At 38.8% G+C, this 17,116-nt stretch overlaps 1 protein-coding gene across 2 annotated transcripts in view; it reads left to right on the forward strand.

The window, feature by feature from the left end:
• The window catches only part of RASGRF2 (Ras protein specific guanine nucleotide releasing factor 2), a 241,924-nt gene that overhangs the window by 91,111 nt on the left and 133,697 nt on the right, over positions 1-17,116 (forward strand). For both annotated transcript variants that reach the window (XM_032793920.2, XM_032793929.2), the window contains exons 6-10: positions 1,160-1,239; positions 1,742-1,935; positions 3,798-3,907; positions 5,992-6,110; positions 11,484-11,644. In XM_032793920.2, coding sequence (XP_032649811.1) covers positions 1,160-1,239; positions 1,742-1,935; positions 3,798-3,907; positions 5,992-6,110; positions 11,484-11,644 — 664 coding nt within the window. The remainder of the gene's footprint in view (positions 1-1,159; positions 1,240-1,741; positions 1,936-3,797; positions 3,908-5,991; positions 6,111-11,483; positions 11,645-17,116) is intronic.

Raw genomic sequence — 17,116 nt, forward strand, 5'->3', positions numbered from 1 at the left:
GATGCACTAGGGAAGAAACTTCTCTCTCCTTTCCTTCTTTTTCTCAAGAAAGCAAGACAAAGCTTAGTGCACTCACATGGTTCTGGTAGATCCTAGGGATGGGCATGCTGAATTTTGTTCTTTTTTCTTTTTCCCACCTAAAGAACTTCCTCCTCACTTGCCTGTCTCTCCAGATCAGCTTTCCCTACAAGGAAGAATGATTCTTTGCACCAAGCAGCTTGATACTATAGCACCCAGATACTATGGTGACAAACAAGTGCATGAAAAATGGACAGATAGTCAAAATGAATGAGGACGCAATCTTGGTGTCTTGTAAGGCATTTATTAGAGTGCATGAAAATGGCTATGATCAGTGAGCAATTCCAAGTTTGAAACAGTTGTGACAGTACTGCATAGTACTCCAACTATTGGTTAGTTAGTAACCTAGCTTTCTGACTTTTAATTCTGAGAACCAAGTGCTGTTCTGGGGCCATTGCACAGGCATACTACTTGATCTTTCATGCTGATTTCCTTGTTCTGAATGTTTCCTCCCTCATGTCTGCAAGTCAAACAGCTAAATTCAGAGGAGGAAATCTTAATTATGAGCAGTTTTTTTAATGTGCCCCACAAGGTTTCCTTTCAAGACCAAAATGCATTATCACATAAATAGCTCTAGTGAGTTATATTGTCATTGACCTCATAAGATGGACAGTTTTAAAGCTCACACTGAAGAAAAAAGCAATACGGTACACTGGCACCATGTAGATTTGAAAAACGACAATAAAGCTCAATATGGCTTTCTATGTCTTACTGCTGTGTTTAAGTTAACATAATGCATTGTCCAAAGTATTCCTTCAGTTGGTACACCTGCTCAATAAAGTATGTGGAATTTGTTATTTAATAAACAGTTTTGATAAAATAGCTGAATATTTGGAATACATATCTGTCTAATCTGCTATAGGTATTTTTATAATGATGTAGAACTGTACCTAAAAAAAGTTGAATTTTTAGTTATTAAATACTAAAAATAGATGCAATATATTGATATAGAAATGTTAATTTCCATAATATTGTGATGGCACTAGTGCAAAAGTACTAATCGGAAAGGATTTTTTTTTAGTGAACTATTAGCTAGAAAATAAGGTTTGAATTTTTTATTCTTTCAATACTTCTTTTTCAGTGAAACTATAATGTTTCTTCATGAAATATTTCATCAAGGATTAAAAGCAAGAATAGCTAATTGGCCTACTTTAATTTTAGGTAAGTTACTATTATTTGTATTCAGACAATGAGATTTTCATGGCACTTTTCACCATTGGGTGACTTTTAAAAAATTTAATTGTCCCTTTTATGTACTATACATTTACAGAACTAACTCTATACATATAATTGTATATGATTATTATGGATTGAGGAAAATTGTGGATGTCAATTTGTTAGTATTTTTTGTGGGGAATAGCAAGGCCCTTCAGAGATATGAGGGCTCCTTTTGAGGTCAGCCTTTGGGAGGACTCTCTTGGATCAGCCTCTACCCAAAGATTAGTCTCGGCATAGTCCCTGAACTTTCCATTATAATTTTGTGGCTACTAAATGGTCAAAATGGTGATGCTTTGTCAGGTGAGGGGACCAAAGTTTGTATGACTTTATGAAAATAATGGAAATAGAGCTGATCATAGTAATGCCGCTTCCGTAGAACCAACAGAATTTTTTGTGTAAGAGATGGATAACCAGAAAAAAGAGTTGTCTTGATTTTTTTTTCTAGCTGACTTATTTGATATTTTGCTGCCAATGCTGAACATTTATCAAGAATTTGTTCGGAATCATCAGTACAGTCTACAAGTACTGGCAAACTGTAAGCAAAACAGAGATTTTGACAAACTCTTGAAGCAATATGAAGCTAACCCAGCATGTGAGGGGAGAATGCTGGAAACATTCCTTACTTACCCTATGTTTCAGGTAGTCGCTACATTTTTGTGATTGTACATTTGTAAAATTCATTTGCATCATTTATTGTTGCAAAAATTAAGATCTGTTGAAGGTAACTAATTGCTTAATAAAAAATACTTGCATGAAAATTAATTTAGTCATTTGTTTATCACATTATTATTCTGATATTGTTTGCACGTGGAGTGATAGTTTTAAAAAAGTATGAAGAGGTCTATGGGGAGCCACACACCAGCTAGTGCAAGTTAGAGCAGCCCCAAGGCTGCTGTAATTCGAGCTAGTGCTGGGACCAGGCAGATAATCAAGGAGCAGTAGTTATTAACTCCCTGACAGAACCACCTGCTCTTCAGTGATCAACTTCTGCTAAGTGTGGTGAAGAATCTATCCCAAACAACTTTAAAAAGTGTGTTGTACTTCTGCTAACATGTCTTGATCTGATTGGATGAATTATTTTCATCTGTTTGCAAGGTTCTGTAAACCACCAGTCTGGTTGTTTTACAGCAATTGCATTTGGCATAGTTTATATAGTTTTTCAAAAGAAAGTGTTGCTGATATAAAAATACTGATATTTGTGTAATCATGCTAGTTAATAGCCACATCTGCCCAAAGGATTTACTTCTGTTTGCACCTGTAGCATTCTCATTTGCCTTTGCTGAGCTCTCATTTTTAAATGTTGTAAATTCATTCTGCTGAATTGACTAAAACGGCTGGTGATCCATAAAGGGGATGTTATCTTAATTATTGATTGCTTTATTATTATATAATATGCAGATTTGCAGCCTCTCTGATTATGAATTTTAGATGTATGGAATGTGAAAGGAAGGCATGCTCTATTGCCTAAGGCCTAAATTTCTAAAAGTGACTATGGATTTTGAGAGCCTCAGTTTCTGAAACACTTTAAATTAGTCTGATTTTCAGCTGCCACTCTCCAGCCACCCATCTCTGAAGGCAGCGCTGCCGCCAGCAGCAGTGCAGAAGGGAGGGTGGCATGGTATTGCCACCCTCCCTTCTGCCAGTGGAGGTGGGTCTAAGCTAGCCCCAGGAGAGTCCCATGCTGGGGAAAAGGAAGTCCTATCCCTCCACAGCCTGGTTGGGACTAGCAGCTGGAGCCTGGCACACAGTAGGAGCCCCCAGCCAGGGCACCCCCAGCCCTGCTCCTCCCTAGTGCTCGGGGGCTAAAGGGGCTTTGGGCTGTGTGTGTGTGTGGAGGGGATGACCACAGGTTCCCCCTCCTCCAGACCAACCCTGCATCTTAGACGGTTGCTCACATGTAAGTCCGGCCTTGCCTTCCCCCCAAAAGTGACAACTCCCCCATACCATGCCATCCTCACTTCTGTGCTGGTGCTGGTGGTGATGCAGCCTTCAGTGGTGGGTGCCTCACCAGCAGCCACTGCTCTCCAGCTGCCCAGCTCAAGGTAGCACAGAAGTAAGGGTGGCAGTACTGTGACCCCCCTACAATAGCTAGATTTCCCAGGGGAGACCAGATTTCACAGTCTGTGATGTGTTTTTCATGGCCGCGAATTTGGTAGGGTCCTAAACATGATAAATAGAATTGGTGACATCAGAAAACTGTAATTTGTTCAAATGGAAAAAATCATACCCAACATAAGAAATCTATACTAGAATATATGTATACAAAGGCACTTGTATTATTGGAAATTAATTTAAAAAATAGACTGACCAATTTGTGATTTTCTTTGAGGATTTTTCCTATACTTAGCATTCCATCTTGAATTGGTAGAGAACTTTAAGATTCTAACTGAGCAGGGACATGGATATTGTCAGTGGGTTGACTAATCTGGTAGAATTTCAGAGATCAGTTGGCATTATTGTTTGTCGTAAAAAATGCTGATACTATATTTAATTTGTTTAAGATTCCTAGATATATTATAACTCTTCATGAACTTCTGGCTCACACACCCCATGAACACGTGGAAAGAAAGAGCCTTGAATTTGCTAAATCTAAACTAGAAGAACTTTCAAGGTAAGATTTTGTTCCATATATATACTAAGCTTGAAAGGAAAGCACTGAAATAAAGAAACAATTAATTATTTTCTCCTTTTTAATTTTTTTAAATTAAAATGTTGGCTTTTTTTTGCCAAAGCAAAGCTAAGATTTTTGCTGGATTTTTTTTCCCCTGTAACTAAAAAAAAAAAATTTCCATATTTAACAAAAATCAAAATTTCATAATTAATAATAACAGAAGTGATCAGGGTCTTGCAAACTTCTCAGTTCTAAATTTGTGTAAATTTTTATAAATATTAATGAAAATACCAATTTTTCCACATGCTTTTATGTGATGGCAGCTAAAAAGGTCCATGTATCCCAAATATTTTAGATACACTGCTTGTATATATTTTCAGAATTACTGCTACCTTGAGATCTTTGCATAGTGAATCTCTTCCACTGCAACCTGAGACTTTCATAACTGCCTCTCTGCATAAATCTGGGGGTACATTTTGCCATTTTCTCTAGGGAACACAGCTTTCTGCTATATACATGGCTAAAGTGCACAAAGTCTAAATTGCGAATTTTCCTGAATTTCCCCATGTGACAATGCCACTATTTTCCAGTCAAAACAGTTTTTTAGCTGTAAGAAGAGTTTGTTTCACACGTGGAAACTGTCAGGTCCTACTCACTGGACATCAGTGTGGACCAATGAGTTTTCTTTTGCTGTTCCCATTTACTAGGTAGAGAGACCACCCCACTGGTTTCCATGATTTTTTTCTCTCTACCCAGCTGAACTCCATCTACAGTCTGGCTCTTGAGTTTTCTTCAACTTATATTCTGCCTCAGACTCAGGCATATGCCTTCAGCGCCTTATGGAGCACTCAAATAGCCCTGTCTTAAGGCCATTTGAACAAAGCAGAGTTCCCCTCCCATTTCAGGATAGACAGAAGAATCTCTCATGGCTAGGTCTGTGGTGGCCGCAGCAGACTCTGCTTCATCCCATGCCTCGGGTGAAGAGTTCATTCCCACCAGCTACTCACTAGGCAGCCAATATTAGGAGCTCAGGCTGTTGCTCTTCCTCTACTATCAGGGCAGGCAGTGCCTATCACAAGAACAAAACACTTGAGACAGATTTAGTCAGATCACTTAATGCACTCCTGGAAGGTTCTCAGATACCACAGTGATGAGACTGGTATAAGAACCTATATAGAATATAATAGAAGAACTCCCAAGCAGCTTTCTACCAACCCTATTGTCCTTAGTGCTTCACCTCTTAGATTAGTAAAAGCTCCAATGGGGAGGATATTTTATGTGGATTGGTGTTTGTCGGCCTTGCAGAGGTTTAGGAGTGTTTGGATGTGTTTACAAGAAGTTTGGATGCTCAGAGGGTGGTGATTTGCCAGACTGGAGTAGGGAGGGCATTCTGGCTCTGATTCAGGAAAGGATCACTGTTCAGCACAGCACTTAAGCATGTGCCGAAGTGCAATCCTGAATTGGAGCCTCTGAGCATAGGGAAAAGGTATAGGAAGCGGGGTAGGAGAAGAGTACAAATAATGCATTGCGTCTGGCATTGTTGGAGTAAATAAAGGGTGCAAAATGGTCCATGAGAGAAGATCTGAGGTACAAATTGGAGCAGGGTTGTGGAAGACCTTGAAGTCATGGAGAAGGTGACCGAAATGGAATAGGTAGAGAGGGCCAATGGAGTGCCTACAGTAGGAGGGTGGCCTGATACGATGGGCAAGAAAGATGGTCTTAGCTGCTGCAGAAAGCTCAAGTAGGTAGCATTAATGAGACTTGGCCAAGATGCGGTCATTCAAGACTTTGGCGAGAGCAGTTTCAGAAGTGGTGAAAGTAAGAGTACCTGGAATGGAATGAATCTATGAATGAAGAGAGGAGGTTGGACAAGGGTTGTAAAACTTATTTTTCCTGTTAGCAGCTACTTTTATTACCACTTTATGTTGACCAGCAGCTTGTATCAAATACCAAAGTGTGACAGTTCTTGAGGTGAGTTCTTAGAGAAGCTAGCTATTTTTACATTTACTTTGATAGCAATATATCTGAATATTGCAAAATACATTTCAGGGAATTAAAAATCATCTTTGTACTGTGCCTGACAGGGTGATGCATGATGAAGTGAGTGACACAGAAAATATCCGGAAAAATTTAGCCATAGAAAGAATGATAGTAGAAGGTTGTGATATATTACTAGATACCAGCCAAACTTTTATACGTCAAGGTAAGGCTTTCTCTTAATATATGTGTGTGTGTGTGTGTGTGTATATATATATATATATATATATATATATATATATAATTAAAAATGTATATTAAAAACAGCAGAATTAATGTTGGCATCATTGGGAAGATGACACTGCTGGTGCCCAACATCACAAGGCTGATGTTTTCCACATACGATAAGCGACAGGTTGCCCCTATGACAAATAGTTTTGGGCTACAGTTGAGCCCCACTTCTGTGCTGTTTTTTTCAGGGGCCATGAAAAACAGCAACACAATAATAGTAAAGCACCCATGGGAAAGTAGTGTAAATACAGACTGGACTATCATCTTCAATGGACGAGAAATTATCTACAGCTCCACGGAGAACAGATCTGTCTGGCCAATTGATGTTGCAATCTCAGATGATGCCAACATTCAGACAAAAACACAAGAGAAGCTGGAAGTACTTGAAGCTTTGTCAAATGGTGGGGAGATTGTGAGGAATGAAAACAGCTGTCTACTGTTCCCATTTTTCATTTCTGCTTCAGGAACAGCTCAAAATGATGTAATTTAATTTCTTGATAACCTTTGCTGCTGGATGGATACTTCACTGACAAATGGCTGAGAACAGATATTAGAGCATGACAACATTATATATGTATTTGAGTTTGTGAGAACAAGCATTTTGTTTCACAGAATACCATTTTAGGCTACAGTAAAAGCTCAGTGTACATGGCAGAAATGTTCCTGCAAAAAGAAACTGTGAAGAATCAGCAAACTGCATAAGAGTGCAGATTCACTTGTATGTAGCAGCTTGCATCATGAGAGAGAGACACTGCATCCTTTGTATTATTATTTTTGGAAAGAGTTTCCTTTGAGGTTCATGTATAGTAATGATGAATCTAGTGGTAAAATTCCACATAATATTGATGAAAAGAAAACTTTAATATGGCATCTTTTATGGAAAATGTTGGCAGCGGGTTGGAATTATCAACATAGTGGATCTTATATTAATGATAAGCCAATGATATTAAAAGAAACTCAAGAAAAAATTGGTAAATGAAACTTATTTTTTGTTAAACAACTCAATATTCGTAAGTGATTATCTCTGAATCATTAGCTCCAAGCAAGCAGATCTTTATGCTGACCTAGAGATCTGTAGTGCAGGATTTTGGGCTTTTCAAATGCATAAGCTTCTTTGTAGGCCTAAAAAGATGATATTCAGGGAAACCTGAGAATGCGATTTAGGTGCATCCTTTAAAATTAAGACCGATGGCCTGAGGTATGGACTCACATTAGATGTTTTAGAACTAAATTTGACAGCTATGAAAAACACATAAGCCCTTTGAATATTGCTTGCTCTCTCTCTCTCTCTCTCTGTTTAATAATAAAATTCTGAAAATCTAATGTATGGTGTCTTTATAATATGTGGCCTCACCAAGTAAATAGGGATAATAACATAAAGATTCTTATTACAGCAGTCACTCTGAAATCTGTGTAGGTTTGGAAGGATTTTTCATAATTAAATACGGATGTTTGCCATAATTCTATGCTGTTGGTCCCAGGATATTAGAGACAAGGTAGGTGAGGGAATATCTTTTATTGTACCAACTTCTGTTGATGAGAGAGACAAGCTTCTGGTCTGGCAGAAGAAGAGCTCTGTATAAGCTTGAAAGCTTGTCTCTCTTACCAGTAGAAGCTGGTCCAATAAAAGATATTGCCTCACCCAGCCTGCCTCTCTAAAATGCTATGTATGTAAATTTAGGGAAGTGTCTGCAAGAAAAATATTAAACAAAATATATTGGACAAGAAGTTATATCTTTCATTATATCTAGTGCAAAAACAGTTGCAAGACGTGAACTTCCTTGACTGACACCAGTCTAAGTATTGTGTGAATTAATTATACTGTATAAACCATGTTATTCTTTAGTGTACTTACAATATTTTCGTATATATATCTGAATTATTTCATCTGTTTCATTAGTAATTGCTCATCTTGTTTTGTTTGTACGCCTAGAAATTTGTCAATAAAAAGTAAATGTAATAAACCTACCACAAGAAGAAGTCTTAGTATATTTACTCAATGGTGTTTTTAATAAGAATTGAATATAACCCATCTTTTTTTTTTAAGTAAGCCAGTGAAATCCATGATTATTTCTGGAAAAGAATAGTTATTTTGAAAACTGTGCATGATGCAAGAAAATTATCTCACCAAAGACTAAGTTCTGATCTCTGATCTGAAAACTTACGTTGCTGCGTATCTTGTAAAATCATCGACTGTGCATGATATAGTATGATAGCAGAGATCAAAAATGAACTGTGGAAACAAAAACAAAAAAAATCTCCTCATTTCTCTGTATCATTTGGTTTCCTGCTGTCCATGTCACAAAAATAGCCTGTAACAGTTGATGCTAATTGGATCTTTATTAATAGTCTCAGCAAACAGACCAAGGACTGAATGGGTCTGGAAAATGAGCTAGCTTCTCAACCCGTAGAAGTGTTTCCTCCAAATCAATGCTGAATACATTGGCAGAGAAGCAAGAGGGAAACTTGTATTGATTCTGCTGGTACAAGACTGTACATGTTCTCTGGCTGTTCTCCACTGCTTCCAGTCTGGCACCTTTCTCTGCAGTCTGTCTCACCATTGTTGTCTCTGTCTTCCATTGTTGCCCTCTGCTTTGGTCTATGTGGGCCTACATGAGATCCTCATCATGGCACACAAAGGGGAAGAAGTTCCCCCATTCTATGGCTTCCATACACAGAACCACGAAGAGACATAAGTGTTGGAGAAACCCTTGTTCAAGTCCTTCGTCCCAGGGTGAATGTCACCTTTGTAGACTATAATACGCAATTTAGTTTACTAAAAGGCATTTAAGGACATTCAGATTGGACTTGTGGATAGGTATGGGAGTCAGGAGAATTGGTTCCTGTTCCCGTGTTTGCCTCTGCCACTTCCTTGCTATTGTAACTGTAACTTGCTATAGTCTCTAGCACCTAGTGAGTCCCAGTATGTATTCTGTTAGTGACTTCTGCCTACAGACTGCTCCAATGCCCATTAAGTGCCATGCTCTTTCCGGGGCCCCCAGATTCCTTGCTTGAGGTCCACTCCTCCCAACCGCCCAACTTCCTCTCTTGGCAATACTGTTGCAATTTATAACACTCCAGAGCAGGAGAAAGCAGAATTGCATTTGTAAATCAGGCAGCAGCATGCAGACTTAAAGCCTCACTTTAAAAAGAAAAATATGACACTTAGTCTGTCCTGAATTGCAGATATTGTATGTTGTTACAATAATATTTTGGCAATACCAAACCAAGTAGTTCAAGTATTTCTGGTTAAAATACCCAAGATTGATCTGAAAATTCTACTGAAGCATGCCACTGAATTAATTTGGGTTAATGAGTGTTCCAAAATTATCATCACTTATTACAATACGGAGCTGTCCCAATATGTGTTTTGGGTTTTTTTCCCCTTAAGAGGAAATCTGTAGTGGGAATGTGTGGCAAACAGATGCCCAGCTCCTATTGTTAACAGAAATTCACCAAACAGAAAACCCCAACAGAAATTGGCCTCTTTGCTGGATGGGAACCATAGAGTATGTGCTGGGGAACTGACTCAATATATGATTCATATTAAATTGTTTATTTAACCCAGCAAAGTAAATTCACACAGTACTTTATTTCATGTGATATACTATCGGCTCATTATGTTTGTTTCTTAAACAATAACATTTCATATTTCTACAGGAACACAACTTGGCATTTACAAATACTCTATCTTCAGCCCATCTTGGCATTATTAAATACTGTACTATTCAAAATATTGTACCATATCATCAGCAAAAAATGAGTATTTCTAAACCACTTCGTGAATATGAATACTTCTTTAAGCAAAGTGATAACACAAAAAGTATTAACTCTAATGTAGTTGCTTCTGCTCCAGGCAGAATATGGATAAGATGAATACTGTTGTTAAATCCTAACTTGAATTTTAGGAGCTAAGAAGAACATGTTATAAGCTCTGGAATGGAAAGTTCCTTCAGAATTTTTTAATTTCTAGCCAAGCCTTGCACAGTGTTTTGGAAGGTGATGGTGGGAGGTGTCAGTGAGTGAATGTCACAATTCAACACACAAAGCTGATCTTCTTAGTAGCTTTTCAGCTGGACAGACAGGCAATTTTGTTTGCCAACAAACAAACAAACAAACCCAAAAAACTCCCACATAATTTTTTTGCTCAGAATTCTAGATGAATCTGCAAAATGTTTCAGGAAACTAAAAAATGCTCCATGCCTCTGCAAAACTTCAGAAAATTGAACTTTATTCCAGTTTTTATTGCAATGGTGAGAATTTTGTCATACCCCTCTAGTTTAAACATAAAATAGGCATTAGTGAATACAGTTCTAACTGTCTTTTACCAGTGTGTATTTGACTATGCCTGTTTATAGAAGCTTCCAATGTAATGTAATGAATTTTAAGCTAATATTTATTAACTAAGTAGATAAACTTTTGAGTCAGGTACTGCTCTCAGCTACACATAAGGAGTTGTACATTTGATCCATAAGAAAAAAATTGACTCCACAAAGATCACAAATGGGTGACACAAATGGTGGTGTAAGTTGAGTGTCTTGTGAACGCTGTTCAGAAAACAGGTTAAAGATGTTGCAAGTGGCATAGTAATGTAACTTTTACCAATGTGAAATGTTGTGGTGATCTGATTCAGACACTTGCATAACAGGATACAGTCTCCACTGAATTCAATGGTAGTTGTGTCTGCAGACAGTAGGCTTCAGTTTGGCCCAGGAGGGCTGAGAATTGTGCAAAGTAAACTGAAGGAGAAGAAGCCTACCTTATTGACACTCCTCTGTCAGTTGCTTTTTCAGCTGTACCCTATCCCTACCCTCCTCCGTCTCCTTGACGTTTAAATTACTCAGTTTGCAAAGATACTAAATACCAAATTAGTGCAAATTGTTCTACATTGCCACCTAATCTCCATTATCTGACCAAGTGACACATGATATGTAACTTAAAGTACCCATGAATTTTTCCAAGTAACCTCCCTGGCAGGAGCACAAGCATTATTGCTGGTTGGATTTGGCTGAATATGACCCTAATAGGAGTAAAGAAATAGGTTTGCAATTATTGTTGGTATAAAGAGGTACAACTTTCTCCTGAATTTGATCTAGAATGTGAAAACCAATCTAGAGGGTAAAAAATAAATAAATTACTAGTCTCTGTTCTAAGAGCAAGGTATCTCTGCACTCCCATGGGAGTTAATGAGTTGCACGAATGCTTTTTATATAGTACAGAATAGACTGCCTGTTACATTAACACTGGGCACATCACTTATTAAATAGTTTTATAATTACAGCATATTCTTCACTTTTGTAATCACCAGGTTCTCTTATTCAAGTCCCTTCAGTTGAGAGGGGGAAACTTAGTAAAGTTCGCCTGGGATCATTGTCTTTGAAAAAAGAAGGAGAAAGACAATGCTTCTTATTTACAAAACACTTTTTAATTTGTACAAGAAGTTCAGGAGGAAAACTGCATCTGCTTAAGGTACAGAATTTACATAACTACCTAATTTACAAGCCAGATGGTTAAAATATAGAAAATTGAGGGCAATAAATATTTTAACTTAGCATTGTCTGTGAAATTTCAGTATCTCATGGTATTGTTTTAATGTGAGGATTTTCATATGCTGCAATAAACAAAACTGAGATAATGCACAGTAATTGACTAAAATACTCTCATTGTTATGTAAGTAGAAAATAATAGTGATTCAGTTTGAAGTATATGTTAGTCTCTCTAAAAGATATTCAGTTAAAATTATGAACTGACCAGTGAAATATAGCAAGGTGACATTTATTGCAGGAAAGGTTTAGACAATTGAATATGCATAGAATGTTAATAAGCTCAATCCTCTTCACCCTAGAATGAAAGGATGCTAATTATCTGCATGTCCTTCTCTTTGCCGCTGTATTCACATTACACAGCACAGTATGCATAAGGGTATATATAAAATATAGGAATATAAATTTATATGTTCTCTGCCCTTAGCCTCACCTGTGCAAAACTTTTGAAAAGGCCATGATTATTAGCTTCTAGCTCAAGAGACTCTCCTATCTGAAACTGTGACATTGAAAACAAGCATTCCAGGCATGTAGCTCAGGTGCATCATGAAAGTGTGCTAAAGCTGCTAATAGTCTGGTGCACCTCAGGTTTCCAGGCACATACCTAAACTTTCCACCAACTGATCCCTGCAGAATGCTTCCTAAGGAAATATAGATCTCCTCCTCCCACACACTGATATTCTTTCCACGTAGGCTAGTGTGACATGGGAGAAAAATTTCATTCCATCCCAAATAAAATCAGGTCATGAGATTCACCCTGAATGTGTGAGTGAGGGTCACTGACTTCCTAGGGCCTGAAACATTAAAAATTAATAAATAAAAACATAAAGAATGGCCATGCTGGGGCAGACCAATGTTCCTTCTACCCAGCATTCTGTTTTCTGACAGTGGGCAATACCAGAGGTTTCAAGTGGAGTGAACAGAACAGGGCAATCATCAAGTAATCCAACTCCTATTGTCCAGTCCCAGCATCTGGCAGTGCGAGGGTTAGGGACACTCAGATCATGGGGTTGGATACTCAGATCACGGAATTGCATACCTGACCATCTTGGGTAATAGCCACTGACAGACCTATCCTTGGTGAACTTATCTAATTCTTTTTTAAACCAGTTATAACTTTTGGCCTTCACAACATCCCCTGGCAACTGTGGGGTTGACTGCATTATGTGAAGAAATACTTCCTTTTTTTTGTTTTAAACCTGCTGTCTATTAATTTCATTGGGTGACCCTTGGCTCTTGAGTTATGTGAAGGATAGTCCCTGTTCACTTACTGCACCCCATTCATGATTTTATACACCTCTAGCATCTCCCTGCTTAGTCGTCTCTTTTCCTTGCTGAATAGTTTGTCTTTTTAATCTCTCCTCATCTGGAAGCTGTTCGATACCCTTCATAATTTTTGTTGCCCTTCTCTGTCACCTTATATAGTGGTATTATGATATTTTCTGTCTTATTATCTATCCCTTGCCTAGTGGTTTCTAACATTGTGTTTGCGTTTTTGACTGCCATTGCACATTGTAGATATTTTCAGAGAACTATTCACAATGATTTCAGTTTGTCTTTCTTGAGTTGTAACAGCTAATTGAGACCCCATCATTTTGTATGTATAGTTAGGATTATGTTTTCCAATGTGCATTACTTTGGATTTATCAACATTGAATTGCATCTGCCATTTTGTTGCCCACTCACCCAGTTTTTATGAGATCCCTTTGTAACTCTTCACAATCTGCTTTGGACTTAACTATCTGAGTAATTTGATATCATCTGCAAACTTTGCCACGTCACTGTACACCCCTTTTTCCAGATCATTTATGAATATGTTGAACAATACTAGTCCCAGTACAGATCCCTGGGGAACACTGCTATTAACTTCTCTCCATTGTGCAAACTGACCATTTATTCTTACCCTTTGTTTCCTATCTTTTAACCAGTTACTGATCCATGACAGGACCTACCGTCCTATCACATGACTATTAGTTTGCTTAAGAGCCTTTGGTGTGGGACCTTGTCAAAGGTTTTCCAAAAGTACACTGTATCCACTGGATCTCCCTTGTCCACATGTTTGTTGACCCCCTCAAAGAATTCAAATAGATTGGTGAGGCATGATTTCCTTTAAGAAAGCCATGTTGACTCATCTTCAGCTTATCTCTTATTTACCATAGTTTCAGCCAGTCTGCCTGGTGCTGTACTTAAGCTTACTGGCCTGTAATTGTCAGGATTACCTCTGGAATCTTTGTAAAAAAAATTGGCTTTACATTAGCTATCTGCAGTCATCTGGTACAGAAACTGATTTAAGTGATAGGTTACATACCACAGTTAGTGGTTCTGCAATTTTATATTTGAGTTCCTTCAAAACCCTTGGTGAATACCATCCAGTACTGGTGACCTATTACTGTTTAATTTATCAGTTTGTTCCAAAACCTCCCCTACTGATACCTTAGTTTGGGACAGTTCCTCAGATTTGTAACCTAAAAGAATGGCTCAGGTGTAGAAATCTCCGTCTCCTCCTCTGCAATGAAGACTGGTGCAAAGAATTAATTTAGTTTCTTTGCAACAGCCTTGTCTTTCTTGAGTGCTCCTTTAGCACCCTGATCATCCAGTGGCCCCACTGATTGTTTGGCAGTTTTCCTGTTTTTAGTGTATGCAAAAAAAATTTGCAGTTACTTTTTGTGTCTTTTGCTAGATTTCTCTTCAAATTCTGTTTTGGCCTGCCTAATTATAATTCTACACTTGACTTGCCAGAGGTTATGCTCCTTTTTATTTTCCTCACTAGGATTTGACTTCCAATTTTTAATGGATGTCTTTTTGTCTCTAACAGCCTCTTTCATTCAGTCGTTTAGTCATGGTGGCAATTTTTTTTGGTATTCTTATTTTTTTTTAATTTGAGGCACACATTTATTTTGAGCCTCTATTATGGTGTTTTAAAAAAGTTTCCATGCTACTTGCGGCCATTTCACTCTTGTGACTGATCCTTTTAATTTCTGTTTAACTAGCTTCCTCATTTTTGAGTAGTTCCCCTTTTGGAAATTAAATGCTGCTGTGGTGGGTTTCTTTGGTATTCTCCCCTACAAGAATGTAAATTTAATTGTATTATGGTCACTATTACTGAGTGGTTCAGTTATATTCACCTCTTGGACCACATCCTCTGCACCATTTAGGACTAAATCAAGAATTGCCTCTCTCCTTGTGGGTTTCAGAACTAACTGCTCCAAGAAGCAGTCATTAATGCTCTCTAAAATTTTATCGCTGCATCCTGTCCTGAGGTGACATATACCCAGTCAGTATGAGGATAGCTGAAATCCCCCATTATTACTGGATTTTCTGTTTTTGTAGCCTCTCTAATCTCTCTGAGCATCCCACAATCACCATTATCATCCTAGTTAGATGGTTGGTAGTATCTTATTGCTGAACGCTGATTTTTCAAGCATGGAATTTCTATCCAGAGATTCTATGGTATAGTTTGATTCATTTAAGATTTTTACCATATTTGACTCTATGCTTTCTGTCACAGATATGCCATTCCCCCATGGGCATGACCTACTCTGTCAAGCCTATATATTTTGCACTCTGATATTACTGTGTTTCTTTGATTATCATAATTCCACCAAGTTTCTAGGATGCCTATTATATCAACATCCTCATCTAATACCAGACACTCAAGTGCATCTATCTTAGCAATTAGACTTCTAGCATTGTATGCACGCACTTATAAAATTTGTCAATATTTAGTTGTCTGCCTTCATTTGATGTAATAGAATGAGACTCTTTTTTGTTGACTGTTTCTCTTCAGTTCCTACCTGTACTTTATCAACTTCTATCCTGTCCTCTTTACTAGGCTCTAGAATATACCCTTTAATAAATGCTCCCCTGGTGATGTCTCTGTCCAAACCATGTGCTCCTCTGCACCTGTCCGTTTCCCCCAGCCCTTAGTTTAAAAATGCCTATATGACCTAGTTTACACGCCAGCAACTTGGTTCCATTTTGGTTTAGGTGGAGCCTATTCTTCCTGCATAGGCTCTTCCTTTCCCAAAACATTCTCCACTTCCTAATAATCCCTTCTGTGAACACCACCATCTCAGCCATGCATAGGCGCCGACTCTGTTGGTGTACCAGCACCCACCGGCACCCACCGGCAGCTCCCCACCCCAGCTCACCTCCGCCTCCGTTCCACCTCCTCCCCTGAGCGTGCCACTGCATCCTGCTTCTCCCCCATCCCTCCCAGCACTTGCAAAGTGAAACAGCTATTTCTTGTGGCAAGGGCTGGGAGGGAGGGGGAGCAGGAGGAGGAACAGGGACGTGGCGCGCTTGGGGAAGAGGTGGGGCCTGGGGTGGGGATTTGGGGAGGAGTCCAATGGGGCAGGGAGGGAGTGGAATCAAGACGGGGTTTGAGGCAGGGCCGGGTACCCACCAGTGCCAAGGAAAGTTGGTGCCTGTGCAGCCATTCATGGAGATCCTGCAGTTCTGCCTGTCTAATTGGCCCTGCACATGGAACTGGAAGCATTTCAGAGAATGCTACCATGCAGGTCCTGGACTTCAATCTGTTACCTAGCAGCCTAAATTTTGGTTCCGGGACCTCCCTCTCTTACCTTTACCTATGTCAATGGTACCTACATATACCACAACCATTGGCTCCTCTCCAGCACTGCACATAAGTCTGTCTAAATGTCTTAAGAGATCTGCAACCTTTGCACCTGGCAAGTAATTTACCATGTGGTTTTTCCCAGTCATCAAAAACCCAGCTATCTATATTTCTAATGACTGAATCCCCATTATTATTACCTGTCTCTTTCTAGTAACTAAACTTCCCTCCCCTGGAGAGATATACTCAGAGTGACAAGATACCATGACATCATCTGGAAGGAAAGTCCCAGCTATGGGATTGTTTCCCACCGGTCCAGTCTGATGTTCTCCTTCCCCAAGACTTTCATCCTCTCTAACACCACAGAGGCTGCCAGACTGCTCTATTGTGTCTGGAAGTCCCATCTATGTTCTTTGTCTCCCTTAGCTCCTCCAGTTAAGCCACTCTAGTCTCAAGAGCCTGTAAATAAATAGCACCTGTCCCTTTTTTAAAGGGTCACTGTGAATTTAATTTTTTTAAATTGATTTTTAAAAAATCCATTTTCTGCCCTTCAAAAAAAGTGTAGTTGTTTTCCTGGTCCCCTGCTATGTTTCAATAAGGGCCTTTTATGCAGGTCCAAGAGCAGTAACACCAAACTTACTGGATCTGCCCCCTCCTCTCTCACTGTGGTATATACATTCCTCTTGATTTTATATGCTTCAGCTTTACTGTGTCTGTTCCTGATGAACAGTGATAGAGTCTGGGGAAGAGTGTGTGTGTGTGGTTTCCCCCCACCCCAGATCAGCTCGTGAAAGGGACCATCAAAAAACAACAACACTGGAA

The sequence above is a fragment of the Chelonoidis abingdonii genome, chromosome 6, assembly GCF_003597395.2.
Source record: "Chelonoidis abingdonii isolate Lonesome George chromosome 6, CheloAbing_2.0, whole genome shotgun sequence".
Lineage (NCBI taxonomy): Eukaryota > Metazoa > Chordata > Testudines > Testudinidae > Chelonoidis > Chelonoidis abingdonii.